This window comes from Chiloscyllium punctatum, chromosome 11 (assembly GCF_047496795.1).
Source record: "Chiloscyllium punctatum isolate Juve2018m chromosome 11, sChiPun1.3, whole genome shotgun sequence".
NCBI lineage: Eukaryota > Metazoa > Chordata > Chondrichthyes > Orectolobiformes > Hemiscylliidae > Chiloscyllium > Chiloscyllium punctatum.
The window spans coordinates 35,502,370-35,516,711 of NC_092749.1; the positions used below are offsets into that span (position 1 = coordinate 35,502,370).

At 36.9% G+C, this 14,342-nt stretch overlaps 1 protein-coding gene across 1 annotated transcript in view; it reads right to left on the minus strand.

Annotated features, from left to right (window-relative positions):
* Positions 1–730: 730 nt before the first annotated feature.
* The window catches only part of lrpprc (leucine-rich pentatricopeptide repeat containing), a 136,898-nt gene continuing 123,286 nt past the window's right edge, over positions 731–14,342 (minus strand). The window contains exons 32-38 of the mRNA XM_072580618.1: positions 14,135–14,339; positions 12,244–12,383; positions 9,091–9,206; positions 4,216–4,290; positions 3,332–3,416; positions 3,062–3,204; positions 731–939 (exon numbers count right to left, since the gene is read on the minus strand). Of these exons, the coding sequence (XP_072436719.1) occupies positions 859–939; positions 3,062–3,204; positions 3,332–3,416; positions 4,216–4,290; positions 9,091–9,206; positions 12,244–12,383; positions 14,135–14,339 (845 nt within the window). The 3' untranslated portion in view covers positions 731–858. The remainder of the gene's footprint in view (positions 940–3,061; positions 3,205–3,331; positions 3,417–4,215; positions 4,291–9,090; positions 9,207–12,243; positions 12,384–14,134; positions 14,340–14,342) is intronic.

Sequence of the window (14,342 nt, forward strand, 5' to 3'; positions counted from 1 at the left end):
CTTTTAGGGAAATAAATCTATCATCCTTACCTGGTCTGGCCCACATGTGACTCCACAACCACCGCAATGTGGTTTACTCTTAAGTGCTCTCTGGGCAGTTAGGGATGGGCAATAAATGCAGGCCTGGCCAGTGATGTCCTCATCCCGTAAATTAACATTTCAAAAAATCAGGAGGGAGAATAGTACATCCATGCCTTAAGCTTCCCCTGTTAATTTGACCAAACAGTGTGTTGCTCGCATAACAATACTATATATTTGTAGTAGCCCAGTGCCATCAAACTGGATATGAACGAATGCTAACATGCAAGATTCTTCATCCATCACTCAATTTCTATTAATTACACACAATGCTTAAAAATGTGACTGCATTGTAATGAACAATAACCTATACCTTTTGGGTTGATTAATTTACTTTGTGTGCTACTTTTAGTGCAACTGGAATACAAACACATATTTATACACCACCTTTCACAAATTAAAGTAGGCAATTAACTCCAAGAATTTGCAAACAGCAATAAAATTATTGAGGTTATCCATTTTCATTATGTTTATTGATCATTAAATATTGGTCAAGATCAAGAGAACTCACCTGCTCCTTTATAGTATGCCCTCATTACGCCACAAGTGTTACATTAGATTACATGCTTCAGAATGCTACCACTCAGCGATAGACAACGCAGGAATGATAATAATTTCAAAATTCTCAGACTTATCGAACAAAAAGCTCAAGTTTTGTCTCCTCTGAACCTTTATTTGTCACATTAAATACTTCTGTACAGTCAACACAGTTAAAATTAACATTTCAGAAATACACATTCATCATAAATTGGCTCAAAAGTATAAAAATGTCTGATAGTTTCAATCTTCATCTTGACTTTCATCAGAAGATTCTGCTGCCTTTTCTCGCCTGAGCTTGTCTGCATAAAATTTGAAACTTTCCTGTTTAGAGAATAAAATGTTGAATGATTTATATGAACAAAGTGTTATATTCTTAATATATGTGGGCTTTGTACTGTTATTTAAAGCACTGCATTTAAAAATAATATGCCTATACTGATGAAATAACTTTCAATCCAACAGGTACAATTCTTTGAATAGCATTGTAATTATGTTTTGAAAGGCAAAGTATGACTAAATACCGACATGTCATATTCCAAACTGTTGGAACATTTAAATGCACTGACCTTTTCAACAGTGATGGTATTAGCATTATTAAAAAATAATCAGCACAAACTGAACAGCTTGCTGCATATAAAAAAAGCCAAAGCAAAAGGGGGGAATTCATGTAACACACAACGTGTTGAGCATAATTAAACTTAGTTTACAGAGTCTAATATCAATTTATAACAAAATTGGGGCAGCACGGTGGCTCAGTGGTTCGCACTGCTGCCTCACAGCGCCAGGGACCTGAGTTCGGTTCCTGCCTCGGGTGACTGTGGGGTGTTTGTACATTCTCCCCGTGTCTACGTGGGTTTCCTCCCACAGTCCAAAGATGTGCAGGTCAGGTGAATTGCCCATAATGAGAGGTGGATTAGTCAGGGGTACATATAGGCGAGGGGAATGGGTCTGGGTGGCTTGCTCTTCAGAGGTTCGATATGGAATGGTTGGGCTGAAGGGCCTGTTTCCATACTGCAGGGAATTGAATCAAAACTGTAATAAATTAGCAGCGATATAAATTTCATTTTGAAATGTTAACACTCTCCACAGATGCTGGCAGACTTGCTGAGTTTCTCCAGCATTTTCTTTGCTTCAGATTTCCAGCATCCATAGTATTTTCCTTTAATTGCAGGCTGCACTTAAATATTTTGTACTGATGAACTTAGATCAAAATTTAGGAGTTTGCAAAACCATCCTGATGTGAAAACAATTTGCTCTTCCCTCATGACTACAATCCCCATGAAAACCCTGGAGCTCCCTTCCTAACAGTACTGTACTTGTTTCTGCACCCCCACATGGACAGCTGTAGTTCAAGAAAGCCTTTCTCTACCATCTCAAGGGATCAACAGTAAACGTTGGCCGTGTACAATTAAAATAAATCTGTCCAATTAAGATAGAAAAAGGGAAAAGAAAATTTCATAACTCTGTAAGCAATGGAATAAAAATGCAATTTATGACACTTGCGACATTACTATTAGAATAACATGAGCGCTCCCTTATAAATCAAGGTCATTCTTTCTGCCTGAAACATCCCAGTGGTCAACAGTGCAAATTTGTAAACAGGTGGTTACATACTAATGTTTGCCATGCCTACAAAGCTATTATAAATCAAATTCAAACAAATAAAGGAGGAATAAGCCATTTAGCCCCTTGCATTTGTTTCTCGTTTAATAAAATCATGGCCCATCTGACCATGATTTCCCTAATAACCTTTCACCCTTCTGGTTTAACAAAAATCCGTCTGCCTCTGCCTTAAAAATATTCAATGACTCTCCTCCATCTTTTCAAAAAGACAGTTCCAAAGTCCCTCAACACTGATATTCCTGGGAAAAAATTTTTAGTCATCAAATTCATCTATTCATAATAATGTGTACATTTATTGGCTTGGACATATCTCAGTTACTGACTACACACCCTGTTCTTTATAAGCTTCTAACATTATTGCTTTTTACCTAACGCTCTGTAGGCAAAAATGATAGGAATTTGCTTCCTAAGGGTGATCAGACAGTTCCCACTGAGTAAACTTCTGCAACAAACGTTACAATTAGGAGTTCACTTTTTGGGGAAATCACAAGCTGTAAACTCTGTATCCTGCAATTTGAGGCTCAGCAGGTTTGCTCATCCACCTGCTGGCACATTGTATTCATTTATTGGCACCCACCAATTGTTTCAGAAAACTCAGACCAAAAAAAAACCCAACATGTTGCCTGTAATATAGCGGCAAATCCTGTAATGAGGGGCAGCCATCCAAGGTGGAAACCCATTCTTCAGTGCTATGAAAAATCAAACATGTCACCATGGGTTGGCTCGGTTGCTTTGCAGAGCATTTCACAGTATTGCCCTAAATTTACCTCAGTATGGATCCGAGATTGAAATCATGGCTGATTAAAGTCGGAATACTCACAGGGGGTTCAGTGAAAGATAAAGATTCCCCTGAATTTTTCAGTAGCACAGCAAGGCGCTTCAGGAACAACTTGTCTGGTATCAACTTTTCTTCTTGAACCTTTTCATACAAGGTCTTTGCAGAAACCACATCATTGTCTAATGCTAGAGAAGAAACAAAAACGGGAGTCATTTTGCAATAGCCTTACATTGTGGTTAAATACTGAATTATTGTTGCTCCAAATAAATTTGACTTTATTTAACAAAATAAGCCTGACATTAAACAGTTTACCATAACATTTCATTAGATATGAATACGCCACTTCCTTTTCTGGAAAATCTTTCATCAGATCAAGTAGCCCTGTGATCTTGTGAGCCTTAGAAAAAAAAGAGACAAATAAAATTTAACCTGATAACAATACATTGAACATTTTGTACCATACTGCTGGGTAATTAACTCCTTAAACAGATAATGCCTTACATTTTTACAATGTGACAAGCATTTTTCTCCATTCATATTACCCTCATTTGGAAAATTAAGACTTATTTCTGCAACATTGCAGAACAAGGAACAATTAGCACAGTATCATTAGAAGTCAGCTATTTTTATTTTAGCCAAAGTGTAAAGAATTGTGTCAGAAAGAAAGCCATTAGAGAAAACAGCACTAATGGGTATATCAGATGACTCCAGTGGGTGATAGAAATAATTTGAAGGCGAGTGAAATCATGTGTAAAGTATCAGAAGAGGGCTGTGTTAATCTATTCAAGAAGAAACGAACCAGTTTTACCGAACAGCTTTTTAATTCAGCAGCAATTCTTTACCGAAGTGGTTATTTTTGGGGCAGCCAGTGACATGGCAGAGAATTCGAAGGTAATTTGAGACTGTTCTTCAGTGATTGCAGTTCAACCTCTTTTAAAGAATCTGATTTAGGAAATAGGACTAACACCCTTGACTGCTCGTCACTTGCCACTGATAGTAGCTCAGGAATAAAATGCCCAGGGATGTATAGGTTAGGTGGATTAGCCACGGTAAATGCAGGGTTACAGGGATGGGGGGGTTGGGATAGGATGGTCTTCGGAAGATCAGTGCAGACTTGATGGGCTGAGTCATCTCCTTCCTCACTGTAGGGATTCTATGATTTTTATACAAATATTTTGCAGACTCTGTGTACATACCTGCCCAGGTTTCTGTGCAGACTTAGCAATGAATGAAATCAAACTTTTTTTCTGTTCGGCAATTGCAGGGCACCTCTGAAAAACAAACCCAAATACATTGGTTGCATTTAGACAGTGTAACTATTTGGGTAAATACCTTAACTTTATGTTGAAATAGCACACAATTGCAAATTAAGGAACATTCGCTAAATACATCGCATTTGAAATACTTAATCCTATAATTATGAGCCATATTTAAAAATGTAATTTCCAGTTTATTCATATTTTCTGACTTCAGTTGTGAATGTTAGTAATGAATGATACAATAATTCCTCATCCTGAAGTTGTCAAGCTGAGTATCAAAAGGCCAAATACAGAGCAGTAGTTCTTCCATCAGAAAATAACTCCTATTATATTCTACATTAGTTGTCTCTGTGGCCGAAGTAAACTGCTGTTTCAGTAGCACTGTGACAAAATGCTATGCAGGTAGATTGTACCCAGCTCAAACTGCGGAAGCTGACCATATAGATGACCTTTGTAACTAACAGACAAGAGAGTTGCATCCTTTTGGTGAGGCTGATGTCAATTTCATGTCCCCAAAGTGAAACAGCACTGCAGAAACCCACAGTAATGCCAAGAAATTAAGTGAGTATTTTCTTGTTTTCTGTCAAAGTCCCAACTTGAATTGAGTCACACTGTTCATTGGCTATGATCTTGCACAAAAGTCATAAGCTAGAAATATAACTCGCACCATATTAAATCAATTAAATAATGGCATCATATCAAAAACAGCATGCTCAGTTCAGATACACTACAAATTTGCTAAGTTGCACTATGAGTAATTTTTACAAAATAAAAATAGCTTAATGCCAAAGTACATTACTTGAAGTTGCTATTCATCTTTCAGTACTATTCTCCTGCCTTTCTGAACTAATATTTATTCACCAAAACTCCCTCAACAGCATCTTTCAAAACTACAACATCTACCACCTAGAAAGAGGAGGGCAGCAAACTCACGGGAACATCATCACCTAAAAGGAGTATCTCCAAGTGACTTACCATTCAGACTTTGAACTCTGATCAACATTCTTTCACTGCAGATGTCAAAATCCTGGAATCTACCCCAGGATTCAGTATCAAATGAAATAGCACTTCTACAAGGCTGCTCACCACACTTTCACAATGGTAATTCTACAAGGCAATAGATTATTGATGCCCATATAATCGAGAATAAATTTCAACGGTATTTTCTGCCATTACCCATTCACATTACAACCCATCAAGTACTGCAGTTTCACATCAATGCCATTTATCCAGTTTTTATTCATGCCATTTTCAGTTAATTATTTTAACAGTTGCACATAGTTTACATGTTGCACTAACACAAAACCTACTCGCAGACCATCTTCCTTTCACCTTTTGTCTGTTGTTAAAATTATTGCTCAAAGCATCTGAGATTTCTTTGGGATTTTTTTGATATCCCAAAAACAATCTCGGTATGCTATGAATGATCAGGGCCACCCCCATTTACTACTTTTTAACAGATTGAAACATAAGGGAAATGCTGGTTTTATTGTATTTTTACTTCTGTAGATTTCAACCTGACAAGTATTGAGGGAAGGACTGAAATCAGAACATGCTGGCCCATTATACCATCCCAACAAAGGTGTTTGACTAAGGCATCTGTTGGGATTTTGCCCCTTGACTAAAAGGATAACACTAACTTTTCATGAGAGAAAAACTAGAGGGGGCATACATATCCAAGAATGTTCCATTAGCGTAAAAGAAAACCACTCAACTGAGAGTATGGCAATCCCAAATCAGAGATGCATTTTACTCGAATGAGGGGCTGCCCATCATAAACAAAATACACTGCACTAAGTTTAAGAAAATACTTCAAACAACAATTCACAATATTTTATTCATCTTGCAATTTCCTCTCCACCCTTGAATTTTCAAATACCCACCAGGATTTGAAAATACCCACCGGGATACTCCCAAGCAATGGCCTTAAATTAGACAGTCATTAACAATGTACAATGTACAAAATCACAGCACCAGATTATGGTCCAACAGGTTTATTTAGAAGCACTAGCTTTCAGAGCGCTGCTCCTTCCTCAGAACATAAAAACACAGAATTTATAGCAAAAGATTACAGTGCCACACAACTGAAATGATATATTTATTGCAAAAATGCAATAAAGCAGGAAAGGTCCCAAAACTGTTCAATATATTATTTCAGTTGCATGACACTAATTTTTTGCTACAAATTCTGTGCATTATGGTCCTCCTCCACAGCCACCTGATGAAGGAGCAGTGCTCCAAAAGCTAGCGCTTACTTAGTTGCGTGATTTTGAACTTTGTCCAGCCCAGTCCAACACCAGCTCCTCCACATCATGATTAAGAATGTAAGTCTTGGAATAAATATAAAAATTGGAAACACATATCAATCAATCAAAAAAAAAGAGAAAAGGAGTTTGATTTTTCAGTTGGAACCAGATATGTGAACAGGTTCTCTCTCTGGGATGCTCACCAAATCTACATGTGCCTTGAATTTCTATCTCATATCTGCAGAACTGCATACATGCTTCCACAACTCGAGAGCAATACAATTATTTGTAACCTTAAATGGATAAAATAGACCAAGTAGCATTACGCATAACCGATGACATGTTTGAATTTGGCAAAGTGTATCAATTTGCATCAAAACAAAACCCTAAGAGATTTTTAAAGTTTGTTGCAAAGGCAAAATTTATAACTAGCATCATGCACTGTGCTAGGTTGACCTCTTAAGAGATATGATTCGTAGAATCATAGAAAACCAACAGTACAGAGAAAAGCTCATTCGGTTCACTGAATCCACACTGACCCCTGAAGAGAATCCCACTCACATTCCAATCCTCTCGCTGTAACCCACATTTACCTTGGTCAATCCATCTAATCTGCATTTCTTTGGACTGTGGGAGGTAACCAGAGCATATGGAGGAAACCCACGCAGGCTCTGTCAGAATGTAATTTATGAGCCTGAATCCTTTTTACTGGTCAAGATTTATTTATTTAATATGACAGAATTCCCACATCCAAAAAAGTGCGTTGGTCAACATTTATGTAATTATACTGCTCAAATTTAATACATTAATGCTGCTGTTGGTGTTATGTTTATATAAGAGTTACAAAATACCATAGTCTAAATGTGCAACAATGTTTGACAATAGATATTAATTGTAGGCTGTTCCAGCTCAATATGTAGTTTGGCTTGCTTTAACTCTTTGCATTTATTAATCATATAATATTACAAGCAAAAGCTGTGTTGTTTACTGTTGGAAGAGAAAAATGTGCACAGGCTGACAGCATGAGTACCCATGAACCCAGCAATCTGCAATATCACTGATTGTTTGGCTGCCACCTGCTGGGAACAGACTCTTTTGTCAGTGCGTGTGTGTACACTGTCAATGGCAGCTTTTATTCCCTACAGACTGCTCAACATTTGCTCTGTTTTACGTCTTAAACCATCAAAAAGCCTGAATGCTGTTGTCTCATTCCCTGAAGATTACCACCCTGTCATTTACTGCAAATTCAGAACATCGAGCAACAGCAACTTATGAATTTATGCATTTGTTATTTTGTTGGAAAATTGCAGACAGAACATGACTGATAAAATACCATATGCCGCAGCAATAAATCTTTACACCTTTCAGGAACGTTTTCATTTTTTTATGTACAGAGGAAGGATACACTGAAAACACTGGAAAATTAAAGCACAAGTAACAAAAAAGTTGTTAGCAATACCAACATTCTGTGAACAAATGTAAAAAACTAAACAGATTCTGAGGATTTCCAGCTTAATTACAGGAATCACTACTACTTTACTGGTAACTAACTTAAGAGAACAGATAGTGTTTTTAATTTTGCTGCAGAAGAATACACTGCTGTGTACATAGATTTCACGTCCAAGGAGAAAATGTTTAGGATTTCAATTGAGCAGCATCAATTTTACATTACACTTAGTATCATCTATTTCTTGGGATTTGTAGTGGTACTTTATTTCAAACAGGCATGTGATGTACTGAAATTGAGAGGAGTGTAAGGAACAATAAGGAAAGAAATCCGAATCTTTTTTCTGCATGTGTCACAGTGAAATAGGAGGTCCCAGTTTAATTACAAGAGGTTTTTACTCTACTGTTGTTAATGACAGTATAACGATATCATGATTTCTGTCTTATGCAACAAGCATAGGAAGTGTTTTTTAAAACCGTAATATTTTAAAAATGTTACGCACCATATCAGAGCAGAATACACAATTGTCCACTTGCCCAATTCTGAACAGTGATGCATCGCACCATAATGATTACGGCTGCCCTCAGTATTTGGTCTTATGCACTCATAAATAAAACGTGTCCCAACTACACAAAGAAGTGAAAAATAATTATTTATCAGATTTCCTATCTCTCATTTATCTCGTGATTTGATCTGCTACATTTAGCACCAAGTTCTGACGTAGGGTTACTGGACTTGAAAAACTAACTGATTTCTTTCCATAGATGCTCCCAGAGGTGCTGCGTTTTTCCAGCAATTTGTTTTTGTTTCTGATGCCCAGCAACTGCAGTCCTTTTGCTTTTTAAAAAAAATTAACACAAGTATTGAGGGTATTATTGAGGAAACTCAAGAAATATGTTCAAATCCTGAGAGAGAAGACGTGAACATACTGTCGAAACAAAAACCCATTAAGTTAATAGCATCCATTCTGATCATTACTCACAAGGTAGTGCACAGTAACATAAGTTAACATTATTGACACATTTGTTTAAATATGCAACTCCAAACAGAAAAAGGAGAAAGGCAGTGACTATTAAATAATTGTTTTACAAATCATATTACAGAATGATTAATGAATACCTGTAAAAGGAGTTTGGCATCTTCAGTTCTGTTGAGATCCATATATTGTAGGAAGAGATCAGTCGCGGGCTTATACACTGCAAAATGATTAGCTAACCGCTCAGCCATGGCGCTCACTGCAATATAAAAGGCACCAAATGCTAGTTTAGTTTAAATATAGCCAAGAATCTTATATTTTGCTCTATTGGCATTTAAATACTATTGTAACTTTCTCAAAAAAATTGTCATAGAATTTAATGTTCATGTTTCACTTCACAAAAGTAAATGCCCGGGAGAAGGAAGAGGTTGGGGGAGGGAGGAGGTCACTGTTTAATTCGGGTGTATCTGTCAAAACTATTAAGGCAGCCTATCCAAAGAGGTTAACTCAGCACCAAAAAAAAATTAGAATAGGATAGGAAAAGGAAACTCCAGAGAAGAAAGTGAAGCCTTGCATTTTATAGAATGCATTTGTTTCTTTCTAGATCATTACAGAAAAAGGGAGTGGTTAGTTAGCTCAGTTTGTGGACAATTGATTTGTGATACTGAGTGGTACTAGCTGTACAAATTGCATTTCCATGCCAGCTGAGGTTATCATGAAGGTCACACCTTCTCAACCTCAACTCTCACCTGAGGCAGTGACCCTCAGGGTAAACCATCACCAATCATCTCTCTCCAGTGAGTGTGCAGCCCTCGGATCTTCAAGACAGTTATTTCATATTGCCATCGTGGAGCCAGAAGTGGTTCAAATACTGTGTCTGAGTTAGGAAGGTGCTAAGTTCAATTTATGATTAGGTACATGTGAATGGACAAAAACTGCAGAAATCTGAAAGTCAAAAGGAACTTGGTAGTACTTGAGCATGGAACAAATAAAGCTAGCATACAGGTTCAGCAGGAAATTAGAAGAGCCAATGCAATGTTGGCCCTCAGTTCCAGGAGTTGGGGTATAACAGAAGGGAAGCCTTACTGCAGCTGTACAAGGTGCTGATGATATAACATCTGGAGTAGAGAGAACAGTTTTGGTCCCCTTATTTAAGGGAGGATATAATTTTATTGGAGGCAGTTCAGAGAAGGTTCACTAGGATGATCCCTGATATGAAGGTATTGTTTAAGCAAGTTGGGACTCTATTCACTAGAGTTCAGAATGAGGAGTGACCTCATTGAGACATAGAGGATTCTTAAGAGGCTTGACAGGGTAAATGTTGTGAGGATGCTTCCCCTCATGGGAGAGCTGAGGACCAGAGGGCATAATATTACAATAAAAGGAGTGCCAATTTAAGACTGAGATGAGGAGGAATTTCTTCCAAGAGTTGAGTGTCTTTGGAACTCCCTGTCAGACAGCATCGTGGAAGCAGAGTCCTTGTGTACGTTTAAAGGTAGATAGATCCTTGATCAGTGCAGGAGTCAAAGATTAAAGGAAAAGGACAGGAGAGTGGACATGAGGGGTGCAAGATCAGCCATGATTCTATTAAACAGCAGAGCAGGCTTGAGGGCTGAATAGCTGAATACTTGGTCAGCCAAGATAAAGCAACTCGTCTCAGTGTTCTCAAGTACAGCAGAGAAATGCTGGTCAGGGGGATTTGGTGCCGCCGTTTGGGCACTGGCATTTTGGCAAGCCGCTTAGGCGCCAAACCTATGTGGTGCCAGCCCATTTGGCGACGGATGTTTTGGCACTAAGAACATTTCTTTATTTGTAAATCTGTCTGTATGGATAGCTTCAGTGTAACAAAATTACAATATAACTGTTATATAACCATCTGTTATGTTGAATAATCACGCATGTTTATCGAATGGTGTAGATAAGTTTTATTTCAACATAAATATACTACTTGTACATATGAACACATAATTGCATGCATTTTTTTGTACTAAGTGGTTTTGTATAGTGTAGTTGAGCTTGCAGCCTCAAAAAGACCAATAGGTATGTTGCTGTTTGCACTTCCTTTGTATAAATTGAGCTAGTGCATATTTAGAAACAGGATATGATGGCTGAGGAGGTATTAACAAAACGCATTGATTAACAGATTTAATATTTTTATTTTTCAATAAAGTTAGTTTTAAAACTTTTTAAAGTTCTACCTGTGAATGATGATGAATCAATCAACATTTTTTTCTGAGCGCCAAAACATCTGTCGTCAAACAAGCTGGCCCCCAAACGGGCTGTGCCAAAACGCCGGCGCCCAATCATCCCATTTCGGGTCAGGGATACAACTCTCCACTACAAACTAACAACTTCACTGGAAGCATATGTGTGGACATCATTTCAGAATAATCCTACCAACATCGCACAAGTGGGTCCCGAGCAATAAAAGATGAACTTGGAGGCATGGGAGCTTTGGAGCCACACTCCCATAGAATTTTATACGGTGAATACTATCCCTAGTAAGGCAATAGTGATTGAACAGTAGTCACAGAATTGGAATGGCATCTGAGAGTAATTGATACAAATGGAACTATGCTTCACTCAAAGTACCTTGGTGGGAGCTAGAGAAAGGAAAATACCATTAACTAACTGCTTTCACAATGACAAAGGGAGTCAACTATTTCGTCAAGTTTACTTTGTGTTAACTTTCCAAAGCTTCATAGCTAACCATTCAAGTTTGAGCTTACAGGCCACAAATTTTACATGTGCTTTTCACAAATTTGTGAAACCATTGGTCCTGCAAAGACATTTAAATTTATACGGACAGACTGTAAACAGAAAAAACAATTTGGAAGATATAACTAATTGATGTGTCACCGCAGCAGAGTCTCAAGCTCATTGTACTTATCTGATAAACACTCTTCGAACTGCATGATTATGGTGCTGCAAGTCACCCCATTGATAGCTATGAAACCCACCCAACACAATGGGTATGAGAATTGTCAATTCCTAGCACAGTTAATAGTAGTACCACACACATTCTGTCTGAGCTACCCATGATTGGACACCAAAAAAAGCAGATGACCGCAACTCCTATCACAGGAGTGTGAAGGAAGATCCTGCATAAAAATGGAGCCAATTGGTAGCATTAGGGCTCAAGCTGAAAGGCAAACAAGCAACACCAATACAACTAAAATTTCAAATATAAAACTTGGTTAAGTCCTAGACCATACCCAAAATTGATCTCTCTTGCATTTTTGAATTTAAGTACAAGAATTATACAACAAGCAGCATGCAAAGTTAGATAAACTTACATTTGTCTATTGCTGCTTCACAATTTTCCTCTAATATTTTTCTAAAGACATAGGACATGCTTGTTGCTTGCTGCTGAGAACTATTTTCTCCTGGAATGTAGAATGGTTCAATATATTCCACTGCTGTGTCAATATTGTTACTGAGGGAAAACAGAACAAAATGTTGGATTGTATCTTAAAGTTACAATCTTACAAGTAGCCACCAGATACAAAACAGAAAACAAAGCACAAATGCATTTTTATTGAAGGAAAATTTTGCTATTTGTTTGAATGGTTGTTACTGTAGTGAAGCAAAAATGATAAAACTGGTAAAATAATTCAGGTTGAACAGAGACAATCAACAGTAATCAGATGCAGCATTTGAACAAACTGACCTTGAGAAGTCTAACTTACAGTGATGCACTTGTAAGAGGAAATAAATTTGTGTTAAATGGCAGATGTTGTGTGGATATCTGCACGCTCAACTCACCCAGCTTACAAGCTCCAATAAATTCTTAAACATGCAAATATTGCACTAAGGCATCATCGCTAAATAATTCAGGCTAAAAAGACATTTTAATCTTTATCACGCTATTAAATATTTATTAATAAAGATACACACATCCTTCTAAAAATATCACTTACTCTGCAAGTCAAGTGCAAGAGTTGAAGAAAAGGAATAAAGAGTTCGATTGTACTGGAAATTGCGATACTTTCAATCAAATATTAAGCACAGGGAAAAATAAAGAAACAGGTTGGATATCTGGGCTTGGCAGAAAGACTCAGGCAATGCTATGAAATCTTTCTTTGCTATTAGTCCAAATTAGGGAAATATAGAAAAAGTTATCACATATCCACACCTTGGTAAAATCAAGAAAATTAAAATCCTAACACCGTGCCATATTTTATTAATGCCCAGTGTAGCATTGTACCATGAAAGATCATAACTGTTAATTGCTTCCTATTCAGAAACAGGGTGTTGTATCAGAGAACAAGTTAGAATAATGTAAACCATTTCCAGTAACAATATTAACAAGCGCTTTATAAAATGCAAATATCTGCCCCAAATTGCTATTGTAATTAAGCAAATATACTGTAAGAAGAATGTGATCATTGGCAATAAAATTTTATATTCAACTCATATTATTGACAAAGATTAGCCGTCAGTTAGCTCACTCCTGAGATAAAAGTTACATTATTCTTTTTAAATGAAGGTTGAAATTAGAACAGGAATCATGAAAGAAGAGAATACTAAAATTATTTGGCACTGCTCATAATTTTTTCTATTAAAATGTTGGCTAAAATTCTCTTCAATCTGCTGTTAATCTTCCATTAAGCAATTTTCACAAGTACTTTATTTGTTAAATTAAAATGGATGTTCACAACCAATGGTTAACTGAAATGATTATTCCCATTCCAACACATTTTTGAAACCTTGATGTTTAAATTCCAAGCAAATACTTACTGAGTTAGGGCCAATATGCTCTGAATAGTCATTAATACTGCTAATAACAAAGGGTGATTATTTTCACTTTTCAGGAAATTAGTATGTTGAGGAGGAAGCAAGAAAGACAACAGCAAAGAGAATGAGAAAGCAGATAACTAAAAGTTGGCATAATACAAAAAAAATCAAAAATAAGTATGCTTATACATACGTGAATGCACTTCTCCATTAAAAATTAAACTGTTAACAGAATTGTGCTACTTTCAATAAATGTCTTTTTTAGGAGAATACAAACACTTCTCAAAAAAAAGTGAAAATATTTCAAATTAATAGGATATTCTTGAAACCAATAAATTATTTGTGAAGCTCAAGTTTCATTAAGCTTGCAAGAAGATTTATAGTGGCAATCTTACTTGAATTCAGAGTGGCATATTTTGCTAAATTATCTCAACAAAAAAAATTACTTACTTCTTTATGTGAGCCAGGACTAAGTTATTGATAAATAACATCTTTGACAAGTTGATAGGTCGTGCCAAGTTGCTCATCAATTTTTCCACATACTGAATTTTCTCCACATCACCCTTGGAGGCTAAAGCTTGGACTAGCCGTGCAACAGCGAGCTGACTGGGTACTTGATTAACTTGCAACATCTCTTTTAGGGCAGAAGCAGCATCTG